The sequence below is a fragment of the Lepidothrix coronata genome, unplaced genomic scaffold (assembly GCF_001604755.1).
Source record: "Lepidothrix coronata isolate B3197 unplaced genomic scaffold, Lepidothrix_coronata-1.0 Scaffold15, whole genome shotgun sequence".
NCBI classification, from domain to species: domain Eukaryota; kingdom Metazoa; phylum Chordata; class Aves; order Passeriformes; family Pipridae; genus Lepidothrix; species Lepidothrix coronata.
In genome coordinates, this window is record NW_016690195.1 from 7,290,167 (window position 1) to 7,304,356 (window position 14,190).

General features: G+C 36.0%; 1 protein-coding gene across 4 annotated transcripts in view; it reads right to left on the reverse strand.

Moving 5' to 3' along the window:
* Positions 1 to 14,190, reverse strand: part of CSMD3 (CUB and Sushi multiple domains 3) — a 618,429-nt gene that overhangs the window by 536,852 nt on the left and 67,387 nt on the right. For all 4 annotated transcript variants that reach the window (XM_017806514.1, XM_017806517.1, XM_017806516.1 and 1 more), the window contains exon 2: positions 5,321 to 5,543. In XM_017806514.1, the coding sequence (XP_017662003.1) occupies positions 5,321 to 5,543 (223 nt within the window). The remainder of the gene's footprint in view (positions 1 to 5,320; positions 5,544 to 14,190) is intronic.

Here is a 14,190-nt window from a genome sequence, read left to right on the forward strand (position 1 = left end):
GAGAGAAGGCAGTAGATGTCTCTCGTAATTTCAGTTAATTTCTCCTGTGCAGCTCAGCAGCACCGATCAGGTAACCTGCGTGTTTGATTCTTGGTGGCCTCAGTGGGGAGCATAGATGAAAGGATGATTTATCTTGCTTAAATACAAGAGATTAGAAACTATGATTATTAACTCCCCTTTTAAACATTGAGGATGTTTAAAGCTTTCTTCCATTCAAAGTTCCTAAGAGAAAATTAACCATGTGTAGCTAAAGAAAAGTGAGAGCACAGCCTGAGTGGGGTCTCCTCAACTCCTGACCTGTGCCCTCCATGGAGCAGTTCTTTCCATGCCACTCCCTAAGAAAAGGCAGTGGCTATCACAGTAAATTTTTTACAAATTACACTAAAAATTTACTAACGTGGAAGAGGTATCATCAGATGACTCCAATGGGCTTTTGCAAAGCAGTTGATTTATGTGATGTTTTATCAGTTCAAACATACCTTCTGCTAATTTTATTAAAGCATGGGATTTCTTATCACTAGTGCAAACAAAACTCTTGTTTCTCAAGCTGGGCACTCAGAAAACTGAAAACATATTATCTTCTTGACTGAAATGATTCATCTAGTACCACACAAAAATAATGTGAAAGACAAAAATTTTGAAAAAATGGAACAGGATTTTATCTGGAAATGCAACACTTTTACTCAGAATAGTAGTTCGAAGTATTAGCTACTTGCCAAAATAAGGTCTATCCAAAGTTGCAATTTAAAAGTAATTATAGAAAATCAAACCCAAGGTTTTTTTTGTTTGTTTGGTTGGGGTTTTTTGTTTTGTTTTGTTTGGCTGGGTGGGAGGTTTTTTGGTTTTGTTTTTTTGTTTGTTTTTTTTTTGTTTAGTTGGTTTGGGTTTTTTGGTGGGTTTTTTTTGTTTGCTTTGAGTTTTTTGTATGTTTTGAGAGGTGCTAGTTGTATAAATGTGAAAGAAAGGGTACACAAAAATCACAAATATGCATAAGGAAGGCAACAAGAAAACCCTAAAAATAGTGTCTATGACATGACCCAGAAAGACTTCCAAGTATGAAATTTTGCTGAAAGCTTGGTTCAAATACATGAATTAATACTGTCTTTTTGCAAACATATTTTTTGTAGGTACTTACAAACATAATTTATGGAAAGACAATTGCTTTCATATCATTCACAGCTTTAAATTATTTTATAGTTTATTTATAGTTTGAGGCAAAGATTATCATATGAAATATACTAAATCAAGCATATACAGTAACACAAAGATACAAGTATAATTTTGACTGTACACTTTCCGTAATGGCCATATCTGACATGCTTCTCTTCCATTTGTTATTGTTTAGCTGCCATTTAAGTGCCATCTAAATCAGTTCAGGCTGTTAAGCATTCACTGAAAACAGTCAATGACTGCAATTTCAACAAGATTCAATTCTGAGGAGACCAATTAAACAAAGAAGTACAAAACTGGACAAGGATGGAATCAGAGGACATGAGCTTTACAAATAGTCAAACTGCAAAATCATTTTAATTTAGACAGAAATTTATTGAAGGAAAAAAAAAGAAATAGTGTCCTTGTCTACCTGACACAATTTTTTTAGGTAGTCCCCTGAAAATATTTTTGCTTGTTACAAAATTAAAGGGAAGGCAACAAGTGCATTCTGATTACACCTTCATCAATGTCACTAAGCAAAATGACAAAATCCACTGTCATGCTAGAACAATAGTTTTCACAAGCAACTGTACCTCAGTTCAAGTTTCACTTGTTTAAATAAAAACCTTTTGCAAAAGAAAACTCTAGGAAACCACCACACTACTTGCTACAGCAATCTGAGAAAATAAACGTTTTTAAATCATGAAAGATTTGGTAAAGCTTGCATAATTTCACTATCATGCTTTCTTAATTTAAAACCCAATTCTCCACTCATACAAATGTGTACTATTCTTCTACTGTACCCACACTTTGGTAAGATCTTGTAAATCTTGCAAAAGGAGTCTATTTCAAGACGTATATTGAGGCTCAATCGTCTTTTCCTTTTGAAGTGCTGACTTATTCTACTCTTCCACAGAACTGCTTATACTTCTTCACCAGAATGTAATGGCATCCTAGATACACCACACCAAAACTTTTAAGCATGACAGGTTTCCTTGACTTTCTCCTCAAGATACTGACCTTTAAAAAAGAATAAAAATCCCAAAGCTCCAGCATTGAAGGATTAGTTTAACTTAAAAAGAATCCTGCACACATATATCTATAAATGCATATAGGTATCTATGTATCTATATGTCCAGATATATATACATGTATATGTATGAATTAACATGTGCATACAAATACATATAAACCTTTTGAGCAGCTTGAACAAGACATAAAGAAAAACAATTTTTCTTTTCCAAGATATTATATTCCTCTTCCTTCCTTAACCCCTTTTTCCTGATGCTCATTAAAATTGTAACTCAGTAAAGACCATTGGTTCCTAACTGTAGCAATTGTTTAATTCTTTTGCATTTGTCCAGAACATTGTTTACATACTCCTTGAGATTACAGAGTGGATTCACCAATAGAAGCCTTGACAGCCAGTGAGGGCCTTTTTGGTCTCCTACATTTGAGAAAATCTCAATTTTATCTTTTGAGGAGTGGGCAGAAAGGAGGAAAACTACATGATCTTGTTTTTTCTTGTTGTTGTAAAACACAACTATCAAATTTTTTATCTATGGGTTCCCTCTTTCCTGCAGCTGATATCAGAATTGCACACAAACATTCATGAAACAGGAAATAAAAATGGAAGCACAGAAGTACAAAGAGAAACAATTCACTAGAGATGCACTTCTCTATATCTGCTGGCTGTTAACCATACATCCTGCAGAGATTTGAGATGAAAAATTTTACTGTTCTAGTTTCCTTCTAGTACTTACATTTTCCTTCTAATGAACAGATGCTGCATTGTTACGCAGTAGTAAAAAAAAATAATCATTACCAGTGAATCAACATTTACCATACAACCTTATGAACACAAAACCCTTTAATTGAGCAGCATTACGCAAAGCAAAACGAAACTGGATGTTCCCTGATTAGGAACAGATATTACATTCTTCATCACAGGATCACGGAATAATAAAATCATGAAATGGTTTGGTTCGGAAGATGATCTAGTTCCAACCCCCACTGTTGTGGGCAGGGACATCTTTCCCTAGATCAGGTTACTCAAAGCCAAGGATTTCTTGGGAACTTGTTCAAGTATCTTACTACCCTCTTTGTAAAGAATTTCTTCCTCATATCTAATCCTAATCATAAAATCATAGAATGTTAAGGGGTTGGAAGGGACCTTAAAGACCATCTAGTCCCAAATCTCCTGCCATGGCAGGAACACCTCCCAGTAAACCAGGTTGCTCAAGGCCTTATCCAACCTAGCTTTGAACACTGCCAGGGTTGGGGCATCCACAAGCTCCTTGGACAACCTGTTCCAGTATTCACCACCCTCACAGTAAAACTTTCCTTCCTAATATCTAACCTAAATTTCCCTTCTTTCAGTTTGTACCCATTACTCCTTGTCCTACCACTACAGTTCTTGATGAAGAGTCCTTCTCTGGCTTCCCTGTAGGCCCTTTTCAAATACCGGAAGATTGCTGTGAAGTCTCTACACAACCTTCTCTTCTCCAGGCTGAACAGTCCCAACTTTCTCAGCCTGTCTTTGTCAGGGAGGTGCTCAAGTCCTCATCTACCCTCTTTTAAGTTTAAAACCATTGCCCTTTGTCCTGTCACTAGAGGCCCTGGTAAAAAGTCTCTATCCATCTTTCTCGTAAGTCCCCTTTAAGTATTCAAAGGTCACAATATGGTCTCCCTGGAGCCTTCTTCTCAAGGCTGAACAACCCCAGCTCTCTCAGCCTTTCTTCACAGGAGAGGTGCTCCAGCCCTCAGATCATTTTGGTGGACTTATTTGGACCTGCTCCAATAGGTCGATGCTTTTCTTGTGCTGGGAGCCTTGGAGTTGGACACAGTTCTCCAGGTGGGGTCTCACAAAAGCAAACCAGAGAGGAAGAATCAGCTCCCTCAGCTTACTGCTCATGCTTCTTTTGATGCAGCCTGGGATATAGTTGGCTTTCTGAGCTGTAACTGCACATTGCTGGTTCGTGTCCAATTTTTTGTCCATCCATCTATCTTCCTATCTATCTATCTGTCTATCTCCCCAAGTCCTTCTCTTCAAGACTGCTCTCAATCCATTCATCTCCCAGTCTGTATTGACACTGAGAATTGACCAGACCCAGGTGCAGGATGTTACACTTGGGCTCGTTGAACTTCATGAGGTTCTCCTGGGCCCACTCCTCCAGTCTGTCAATGTCCTGGATGGCATCCCCTCCCTCAAGCAAATCAACTGCACCACTCAACTTGGTGTCATCTGCAAACTTGCTGAGGGTGCATTCAATCTCACTGTCTACATCATTAACAAAGATACTGAATAGTCTTGGTCCCAATACAGACTCCCTGAAGGACACCATTTGTTGCTGATCTCTGTACTTTAAGCTCTTGACTGCAACTCTTTGGATGTGGCCATGCAGCCACTGTACTATCCATCAAATAGTCCATCCATCAAATACATATCTCTCCTATGTAACAACAAGGCTGTTGTGTGGGGCCATGCCAAAGGCCTTACAGAAGTCTAGGCAGATGACAACTTACAGAAATCAAGATAGATAATAATAAAAATAACTAGCAAGTGTGTGACTAATATATCTGTTGCAATTGCTGAAATATTATGTATTCCTCAAGCTGCAACCTTCCAGAACTGAAAATCTGGGCCATGACTCTGAAATAGACTCAGACAAAAAATGTTCTGTGACCTATCACACTCTTGATATTTCAGACTGATTTTTTCACTGTTGTAATCCCTTTTTGTTAGAAGATGCTCATATATAATTATAAAAAAATAAGTATCTAGTCCATCTTAAATATGTTATATTTGTCTTGATCTTGATCAAAAGCCTCCTGTTGAAAAGAAGACAAAAGTTCCACTGCTACTAGATCACGTAAACTGAGACCTCTAAAATCTCATACTCACTTTACATTCATTTATCCATGCTCATATGTTTCTTAATTAATTACATTTTGTTGAGACAACTTTTATGAGGGCTAGATTAATTTCAGCACTTACTTTAACTAAAATTAAAGCACATGATCTAGATTTTGGCACTTACAATTAATTAAAGTTCACTTTAAAGACTAAATATGAAAGAAATAATTTAAAAACATTAGCTTTAACTATATTCTCATATATTTTTAAGATATTAGTACAAATCAGATTTTATTAATATTTATTCATTACCTTGTCCTAAAGTTTGCAGGATGAGGATGCCCATCATATAATGACAAATAATCATATTCTTCTTCTAGAGCAAAAGACTGAAAGACGATTTGTATTCTGTTTCTTTCTTCTGCTATTATAACCCATGTACAGTTTGCACCATTTGGATATCCATATGGGAAGCCAGGGCTTTCTATAGTGCCATTAAGTCCTTTTAAAGTTCCACCACAGGTATAAATAAATCCTAAAAAAGATACCAAGGAAACAAAAGTCAGCAATCCATTTTTATATCAATCTTCAATAGAATACATCACTAGAATTCATGATTTCTGAAAAAATATCAAAATATTTCTTATCAAGTACAGCATTTAGAAAGAAAAAGCCAACGTTTTAATACAAATGCTGGCCACTTAATGCAAAACAACCCCACCCACCTAACAAATGTGTTTTCCATACTGTTTATGTAAAGGCATATGGTAGCATCTTTGCAAATAAATATATATAACAACATCTATGACTAAATTTGTCTATGAGGCAAAGTATCCACATCAATTCCCTTTTTTGACAAAAGGAAGAGAAGCAGTCAGAGCAAAGCAAACAAATCTCTTTTGGTACAGGTCTTATACAGATTAAACCTATTAATCTCATGCTCCTCCTCAACATATTTTGGGACTGTAAGAGGCTAAAAGGCTACTTATTATGAACAAGATTTTCCCAGTCAATAATTCTGGGTCATGAAAGCTGTCTACTTAAAGACTTAATCTGAAATACCACCATCATGATACTATGTCATGTAAATATTAAGATGAACGTGTTTTGACTGACCCTAAGTGGGTGTTGTTCAACTCCTGTGGTCAGGGAAGACCCCCAGAGCCACTCCCTCACCCACCACACCCCACACCCCCATCCGCTCCCTTGCAGTGGGATGGGAGAGAGAATGGAAAGAGTAACATGAGAAAACTCGTGGGTTGAGATAAGGACAGTTTAACAGGTACAGCAAAAGGTGTACATGTAAACAAAGAATATGAAGGAATCCATTGGCTACTCTGCCAGGCAGGTGTTCAGCCATCTCCAGGAAAGCAGGGCTACATCATGCCTAATGGTTACATGGGAAGGCAAACATCACAACCCTGAACATGGTCCCTTCCTTCTCCTTTCCATCAGCATTTGTCACTGAGCATGGCACCACATGGTATGGAATATCTCTTTCATATGTTATAGAATATCCCTGCCACCGTTTGGAGTTATCTGTGTCCCAGCTGTGTCCCCTCCCAACTTCTTGCCCATCCCCAGCTGATTTGCTGTGACAGGCAGCATGATAAGCAGAGAAGGCCTTGATGCTGTGTAAGCACTGCTCAGGAATAACTAAAATATCCTTGTGCTATCAACACTGTTTTGGTCACAAATCTAAAACATAATACCATAGGATCTACTATGAAGAAAATTAAGTCTATCCTAGCCAAATTCAGTACAGTGGGTCAAAGGTGAAAGGTTGCTCTGCCAACAGATTCTTTTTAAAATGAACGTTACCAAATTTCAGAAATGGCCCCTACATTCAAACACTGATTTTTCTTGGATTATAACAAATTTTCTTCTTATACAGAAAATCCATTTTCTGAGAAAAATAAGAGAACAAGAATAATTATAAAAAGGTCTCCTTCAAGTCACTGCGTCCTGGCAGGACAGGTCCTTTTCTAAACTTTTGTTCCAAGTTCTAATGCTCAGTTACAGTAGTTCCTAACTCATTTTGGGGCTTTAGGATATTTTTTCTTTCCACCAGCTTTGCAGTCTGACTGTAGGTCTGCGTCCTTTCTCCAGGCCTTCTGCTCTCTTACCCCTTAAATATTAGATCAGCTTTCCTGCTTCGCCTTTTGCACCCCCAAAGCTTCTCTTTCCCAAGCACACTCAGAGCAAGCCCCCTCTGCTGGGGGGGGATTTCATCAACTGAGAGACAGCACAAAACACTGAGCTGCTCTTTCACAGAAACACGATATACATTTCACAACAAACTACAAACAAACAAACCAGATGCCGACTCTTTAATTATACACACATGTATATATTTGAGCTCATTAAATCATCTTCTTCATGGTATATTCACAACCTTGTCTTCGCACTGAGCATTTATATGTGCAGAGACCCCCTTCTCTGAAGTACTAAGCAGAAATCTCTTAAGATTTTACACTTTGTGTTGCTACACTGTAAAGTTACTTTTCTTGACAACAGAAGAGGGAGACAAAATGTTTTTATCTCGGCTTTTTCATGTTTATCTCCAATGGTGAGAAAAAATGCCTCTTATGAATTATGACTACTGTTTCAATACAAATATCACTGTATCAGATATATAGGACAAAAAGGGAATGGAAGATCCTCTTAGAAAGTAATTAGGCCTTTGCCTCATCTGACATGTATAGCAAATTTTACCTTCTACTGTGAATTAGCTTAGAGAATTCATTCTCATATCAGTGCCTGCACAATTTTCATTGTTAGGAGTTTGTTTTATTTATCTCTTTCTGTATCTCCCTCATATACTTGAACTATTTTTAAATCTCTTTTATGTGTTATTATTTATTATTTAAGCTCAGCTGTTTTATTTAGCACTTTAAAAGTCTTTTGGAATAGAGTTTGTGCACAAGTCACTTTACAAAATTAAACTACATCATAAGCTCTTCATCCTAGAACTCTAACACTTCCCACAAAATACAGTCACTGAAATAAGACTTTAAATAGCTGTGTGCACATATTTATCAGTTTAGTTTTTCCTAGAAATCTCTTGCTGAGGCATATTCAATTGAATTAGAGAAAAAACTTACAGAGAGAGAGAGACTTCAAAACTAAATAGCATATGCTGTAAATTTTTATGCATCTCCCCAGACCAAGTGTGGAAAGCACAGTGTAAACTTTGTCTCAGCATCATAATATAGCTCCATAATTTAGAACCTTTGTTGCTGTACTTATGTCATGAAAGCTTTCAATTACATTTGGACTGTTCTGTTAATTCAATACAAACTACAAAGAAAAAATCAAATATAATAGGTCTTCTGTTACCAAAATTAAATTATATTTTAAAAAAACCAAAGCCAAAACTAGAGCCACAACTATGAGTGAGCAAAACCTTGTGAGATAACACACTATTTATTAAGGAATGTAATGCTTCATATTGGATCCAATAATTGGTCCTATCCATAAATATATATGAAATATAAAGTTTCACAACTTATAAAAGTTCCACTTACTTCTTTTATTCCATACCCAAACCATAACAAAAGAGAATTATTCATATTCTGCATGATGATATAACTTGGATGTTTTTCTGAGATGACTAGTAGAATGTAACACAGCTATGCACGTGTCAGAAGATACATTTTTAATTCCAAGAATGGAAAAAACACCAACAAACCAACAGTGAAGTTTGATTTTGATAGGCCTACTTTTTTAGTCTATAAAATAAAAAAAAATCATGCCAACAGACTCCATACAACATGCACTTTAATCTCTGCTTTCATATGTTAATACATTCTGTGATGTTCTTCACCTTGGCAGTCCAACTTGGTTATGATCAAAATAGACAGCGTGCATTAACTGACTGGTCTGATCAAATGTGGAAAACATGACATTTATTTTCAAGAGGTAAAATTCATGCTGAAATAACTAGTAACATATACTGTGATCTTTTTCATCTAGATTTCAGAACTAGCACTCCAAAAAGAATTTACTTGCAAACTGCTTTTCATTAAGGGGAAGGTTTTATTCAAAGCACACAATGAAGAATTTTGAATAGCTTGAAGTTAGACTAGAAAAGAAAAATTCTTGTTGAAGCAAGTATGAAGATGAACAACACCACTCATGATATTCTTTTAATAGTGAGTATGATTCAAAGTTTCCATTGCATTGTTTTTTACCAGATTTTAAAATTCAGATGTTTAATTCTCATCAATTTTACAAGGATAAATATTTCTTTAAATCAAAAAACACAGCCGCTCTTTCTGATTTCAGTCATCCTCTGATTCATTGTGGGATTACAGTAAGCATCAGTAACATCAGTTCTTAATCTACTTATTCAACTTTCATTGCCTTCTAGCAAAGCAAGTAATACTCACACCATATCCACACCTCTTGCCCTTGGATTTCCCATAATTATGCTCACTCAGTACACAACAAGATTGTCTTTTGCTTTTTCTCTTCCTTTCGACCATTCAATTATACTGTTTAATAACATCTGTCCACACCTCTCACCTCCCTAGTACTCCACACCTTTTGTTTAATCTTCTTTGTTTAATGTGTTCTTTAATAGCAGTCATTATCATAAGATAATTATACTGAGTCTCCACTGTTTAACACACTCTCACATTTCTAAGTTGCTTGTGTATTTCCTTTTAAAGAGGTATTTAATACTTGCTGTCATTTGTTTTAAAAGCAAACTGAGAAAATGGAAGATGTTTTGTTCATACGCTGCTTTTTTTCTTCAGTATCCTTTCTGATAAGCCAATCTCCTTTCATTTCTTTGACTTGCACCTACCTTAAAGCACAGTCAATAGTATCTTACAGTATTCCTTAGCCATGTCATCCTTGTTCACCTCCCCTTTTTTGTGCAATAAACCTTTTTTGCAACATTATTCTTTTCCCCCTAGTTGGTGGCTCTATTCCATTCAGAGTCCATCAACTTTGTTCATTTATCTCTCCTGCTCTTTACGTGTTTCTGCAAGACCTTTACTGTTTACGATCTTTGATCACCTGACTGTATTGAGCAGCAAGGAGCAGCTACTTTTTATGCTGACCATAAATCAGGAAGGATTGCTCTCCTAATTCTCTTCTGTTATGCTGCATTCTCTTTCTGTTCACTTACGTTACCATCACCTTAGATTTTATGGTTCTATATGTTCATCCTTTTTGTTAGCACACCTAAGAACCTACTGGAGTGCAACAGGGATAGATTTCATAGTGATGTGAACCCACCCCTATTTTGTGAACCCTTTCCTTCCTGCAATCAATCCTTCTCATTTTTGTAAAATATATACACAATATTTCTTTCTAAACCATCTTACCATTTCTATAATTTTACTTGTCCTGTCATGCCTCACACCAAGATCTTTAAGCCCAATTATGAAAATGAGAATAGGACACTTTCCAGATGTAATGATTGCATTTTACTTTGGACTGTGTTTGAAATTTATCTTTTTATCTCTTCTCATCATGTCTTAATTCTCTTTAATTTATGCTTTTCCATTTCACGTTATGCCTCTTTTCTGCATTAAACAAATCTCCTTTCTCTAACCTTAACTTCCAACACTAAGTTTTATTGAATTTTTTTCACTTGAGTACAAACCTGGAAGCCAATCATCTCTAATGCACTGAACTTATTAGTTCCTACTTACTCTCCACCTTTTTCTCTGCCTCCCTCAAAGCCCAGCAGTTTGCATGCTTCTTTCTTACTCTACCATGTTTTCATATGAACAGACTGCTGACTTTTACACTGAGGACACTCACTGGTGTCCATTCCTACCAGACCGTTATAACTCCCTCTTTCTTCATGAGTCTCACATTTCACCTGTGCTAGGCATGGAAGGTGTACATACCAGCAGCAAGCAACCCTGCGGCACAGAACACCAGAACAGAAGTAGACTGCACCTGGGTAGCAGTTTGCAGGTATCCATGCCAGCTACAAGGCATTAGAACTGCTGCTGTTTTAGAAAAGTCTATCTTGTATTCATATAGATCTCTATGCCTGTTTAACTCAATTCTACTTCAAAGAATCCTCACTTCCATCTCAGCTCCAATAGCAGCTTTTACAATGAGCTTTCTACCAGGTGAGCAAAGCCTACATTTGATATTTTTTCTGACCAGAGATAATTGTTATTTTCTTATGTATAATTTCACAAAGTAATAAAAATTTAGAATCACAGAATCATAAAATGGTTTGAGTTGGAAGGGACCTCAAAGATCATCTAGTTCCAAACCCCTGCTGTGGACAGGGGCACCTTCCACTAGATCAAGTTGCTCAAAGCCTCAAAACCTGGCCTTGAACCTTGCTCAAAACCTGGCCTTGAACACTACAGGGATGGGACATCCACAACATCTCTGGGAACACTGCTCCAGTATCTCACCACCCTCACAGCAAAGAATTTCTTCCTAATATGTGATTTAAACCTACCCTCTATCAGTTTAAAGTAATTTTCCTTTTTCCTATCACTACACGTCTTTCTAAAAAGTCCCTCTCCAGCCTTCTTGTTGGCCCCATGTAGGTATCAGAAGGTACCTGCTGTAAGGTATCCCTGGAGCCTGAACAACTCCAACTCAGTTCCAACTCTTCTGTCATGGTTATGTCTATCTTTGTGGGTTGCTTTTTACTTTCTATTTTTGTCAATCATTGTTTTTTACATATAATGCTTATTTCCTTCATTTTTAATCTTCTTTAGTCTCAGACATGCTTAATAAAGCCTTATAAAAGAACCAAAAAACACAACCAAAATCTTGTGTTTGTGAAGGGCATAAAGTAAGAAAAACACTGAAACACCTTGGTGAAAATCAGCTCTTAGGAGTTCCAGGAAATTGAGGACTTCTTAACTAAATTGAAATTTCATTTCATTTTGTTCTTAAAAGCATTTTCTTTCACAAATAAGATATTTGGATGCCTAATCTTTGCACAACTTACTGAAAATTGGGCCACTATGAAGTTTAGACATTATGAAGTTTTCAAAAGAAGTCCATTTTAAACTTTTTAATCTATGATTTGTATCATTTTAATGCTATGAGAAAATATAGTGATACTTTTTGGCAGATAACTGAGTAAAATAGATTGCCTTGCCCTTGTATAAGCTATAATAAGGTATTAAAATGACTTTTCTAATCTTTTGGTAGGATTGACTGGAAACTGTAACAAACTCAATGGAACTGGTATGGAATACCAGCCAAACAGAAGCTACCACTGTAAATCATCACCACATTTGAAACACTTTACGGAGAGACTGCTTTTCCTTCAGAAAGAAATTTCTTCTCTCTGTTTCAGACACCTTTTCTGAAAGAGGTTTAGAAATATTTTAGTGTTGTCTTCCACTTGCCTCAGCTGTGAAAACTAGTAGAAGGACGAAAGATTCTGTTCCCTCATGTCAACACTGAGTGTGTTACTTGTTTAAAGAAACATAAGGTCTAAAATACAACAGGACTGCTCTTGTTCACATGGAATACATCCTGAGGAGCAGAAGACTTAAAATGGAAAGATGGCAAAAGAAGCAACTGGTTTTCGTGTAACAAAAGTACATAAGGAAATACTCTCTATAAAATAAAGATTGAAACACAAGTAACCTCTGGAAAAAATCAAGATATATTTAGTACTACACATTTAAAGCTGAAATGTCCCATAACATTAGTTTTCAAATTAACTGTAGTGTAACAGGAGAACAGTCAATATAATGCTGACTTGAATTCCCAAAATTTAAAGCCCATTGGCATACACAGTAAACCTCTGTCATTATGTAGCTGGTTTATTAAAATTGGGAAGGGAAAGGAAGGTTTGGGAAGGTTTGAGAAGGGAACGGAAGGGAACAGAAGGGAATGGAAGGGAAGAAAAATAAAAGAAAAAAAAAAAGAAAAATAAGAAAGCACAATTACAGTATATTTCATCTGGTAGTTTGAAATCTTCCAGCAGTTTCAGACAAGTGATAGAGAGCAGATTATTGTAAATCTAAGTAACCACCTTGAAATTCAAATACAGCTTTAGACAAAGAAAGAAAAGAGAGAGAGAAAGAAAGAAAGAAAGAAAGAAAGAAAGAAAGAAAGAAAGAAAGAAAGAAAGAAAGAAAGAAAGAAAGAANAAAGAAAGAAAGAAAGAAAGAAAGAAAGAAAGAAAGAAAGAAAAAAAGAAAGAAAGAAAGAAAGAAAGAAAGAAAGAAAAAGAAAGAAAGAAAAAGAAAGAAAGAAAGTTCCCATAAGCCTTCTAAAACATCATAGATTTTGTTAAATTCTAAAAGGGAGTGGGTGGAAGGGTTAAGAAAAGTCAGAATGAGGATAAAAGTTCCAGTAAGCATTCAGATAGGAAATAAGCATTATCAATAAATATGATGCTCATTTGAAGCAACTTCAACAAGATTAGAAAAGATTTTGAAGACTCAGTGCTCGGAAAATCCAGACAAAATTAAGGCTCTGTTTTAAGTTTCTGCCAATAGTAATTAAACATAGAATGGCTCAGTATTTACTGTACGCTACCACAGATCATCTTCCTATTCTGTTTTCTTTTTAAAAAAGTAAGATACCCTTCTATGGCAGCTCAGATCCCTTCAGATGTAAACAGCCTATAAAGTCTTCTCATTCCTTCAGAGGGATGACCTTCAGAAGAAATGTAATTTTAAAAAACTGAAACAAACACATTCCAGCTTTAGATAACATGGAAGTTCAGACCTTTGAAACTCTGCTATAAGCCTGAGAAGAAAAAAATGCATAACTAGTGTTGCATGCTTCTGAAATACTACGTTTCCCAGTGAAACATATATAAAACTTGATGTTAATAGTTACTTTGTGATGCCATTACTGTAGGGTTGAGAATTAAAGGAAGCAGCAGCTGGAAAAGCCAGCTGTAGTCTTTGATACAAACCAAACTCCAGTGAGTTTTCTGTTTTTCATTTTCTAGATCACATAATGGTGAAAAAAACCCAAAGCCACTTCAAAGAGACACAGACTATATAAGGGTCAAGTGAACGCAAGGAGATCAGGAGCACTTCTCATGAAAGATTTCACACTATGGGACAGTTTCTGACAGTTCTTAAAAATGAAGGGAGCACAATTTAAACATTTTGGAAAAATGTAAACATCTTTTACTAATAGAAATTAATTCTGTCTTCATTTACTAAAAAAATTTTCTAAAAAAGGTAATTTTTAATCGAAGCAGCTTTTTAATA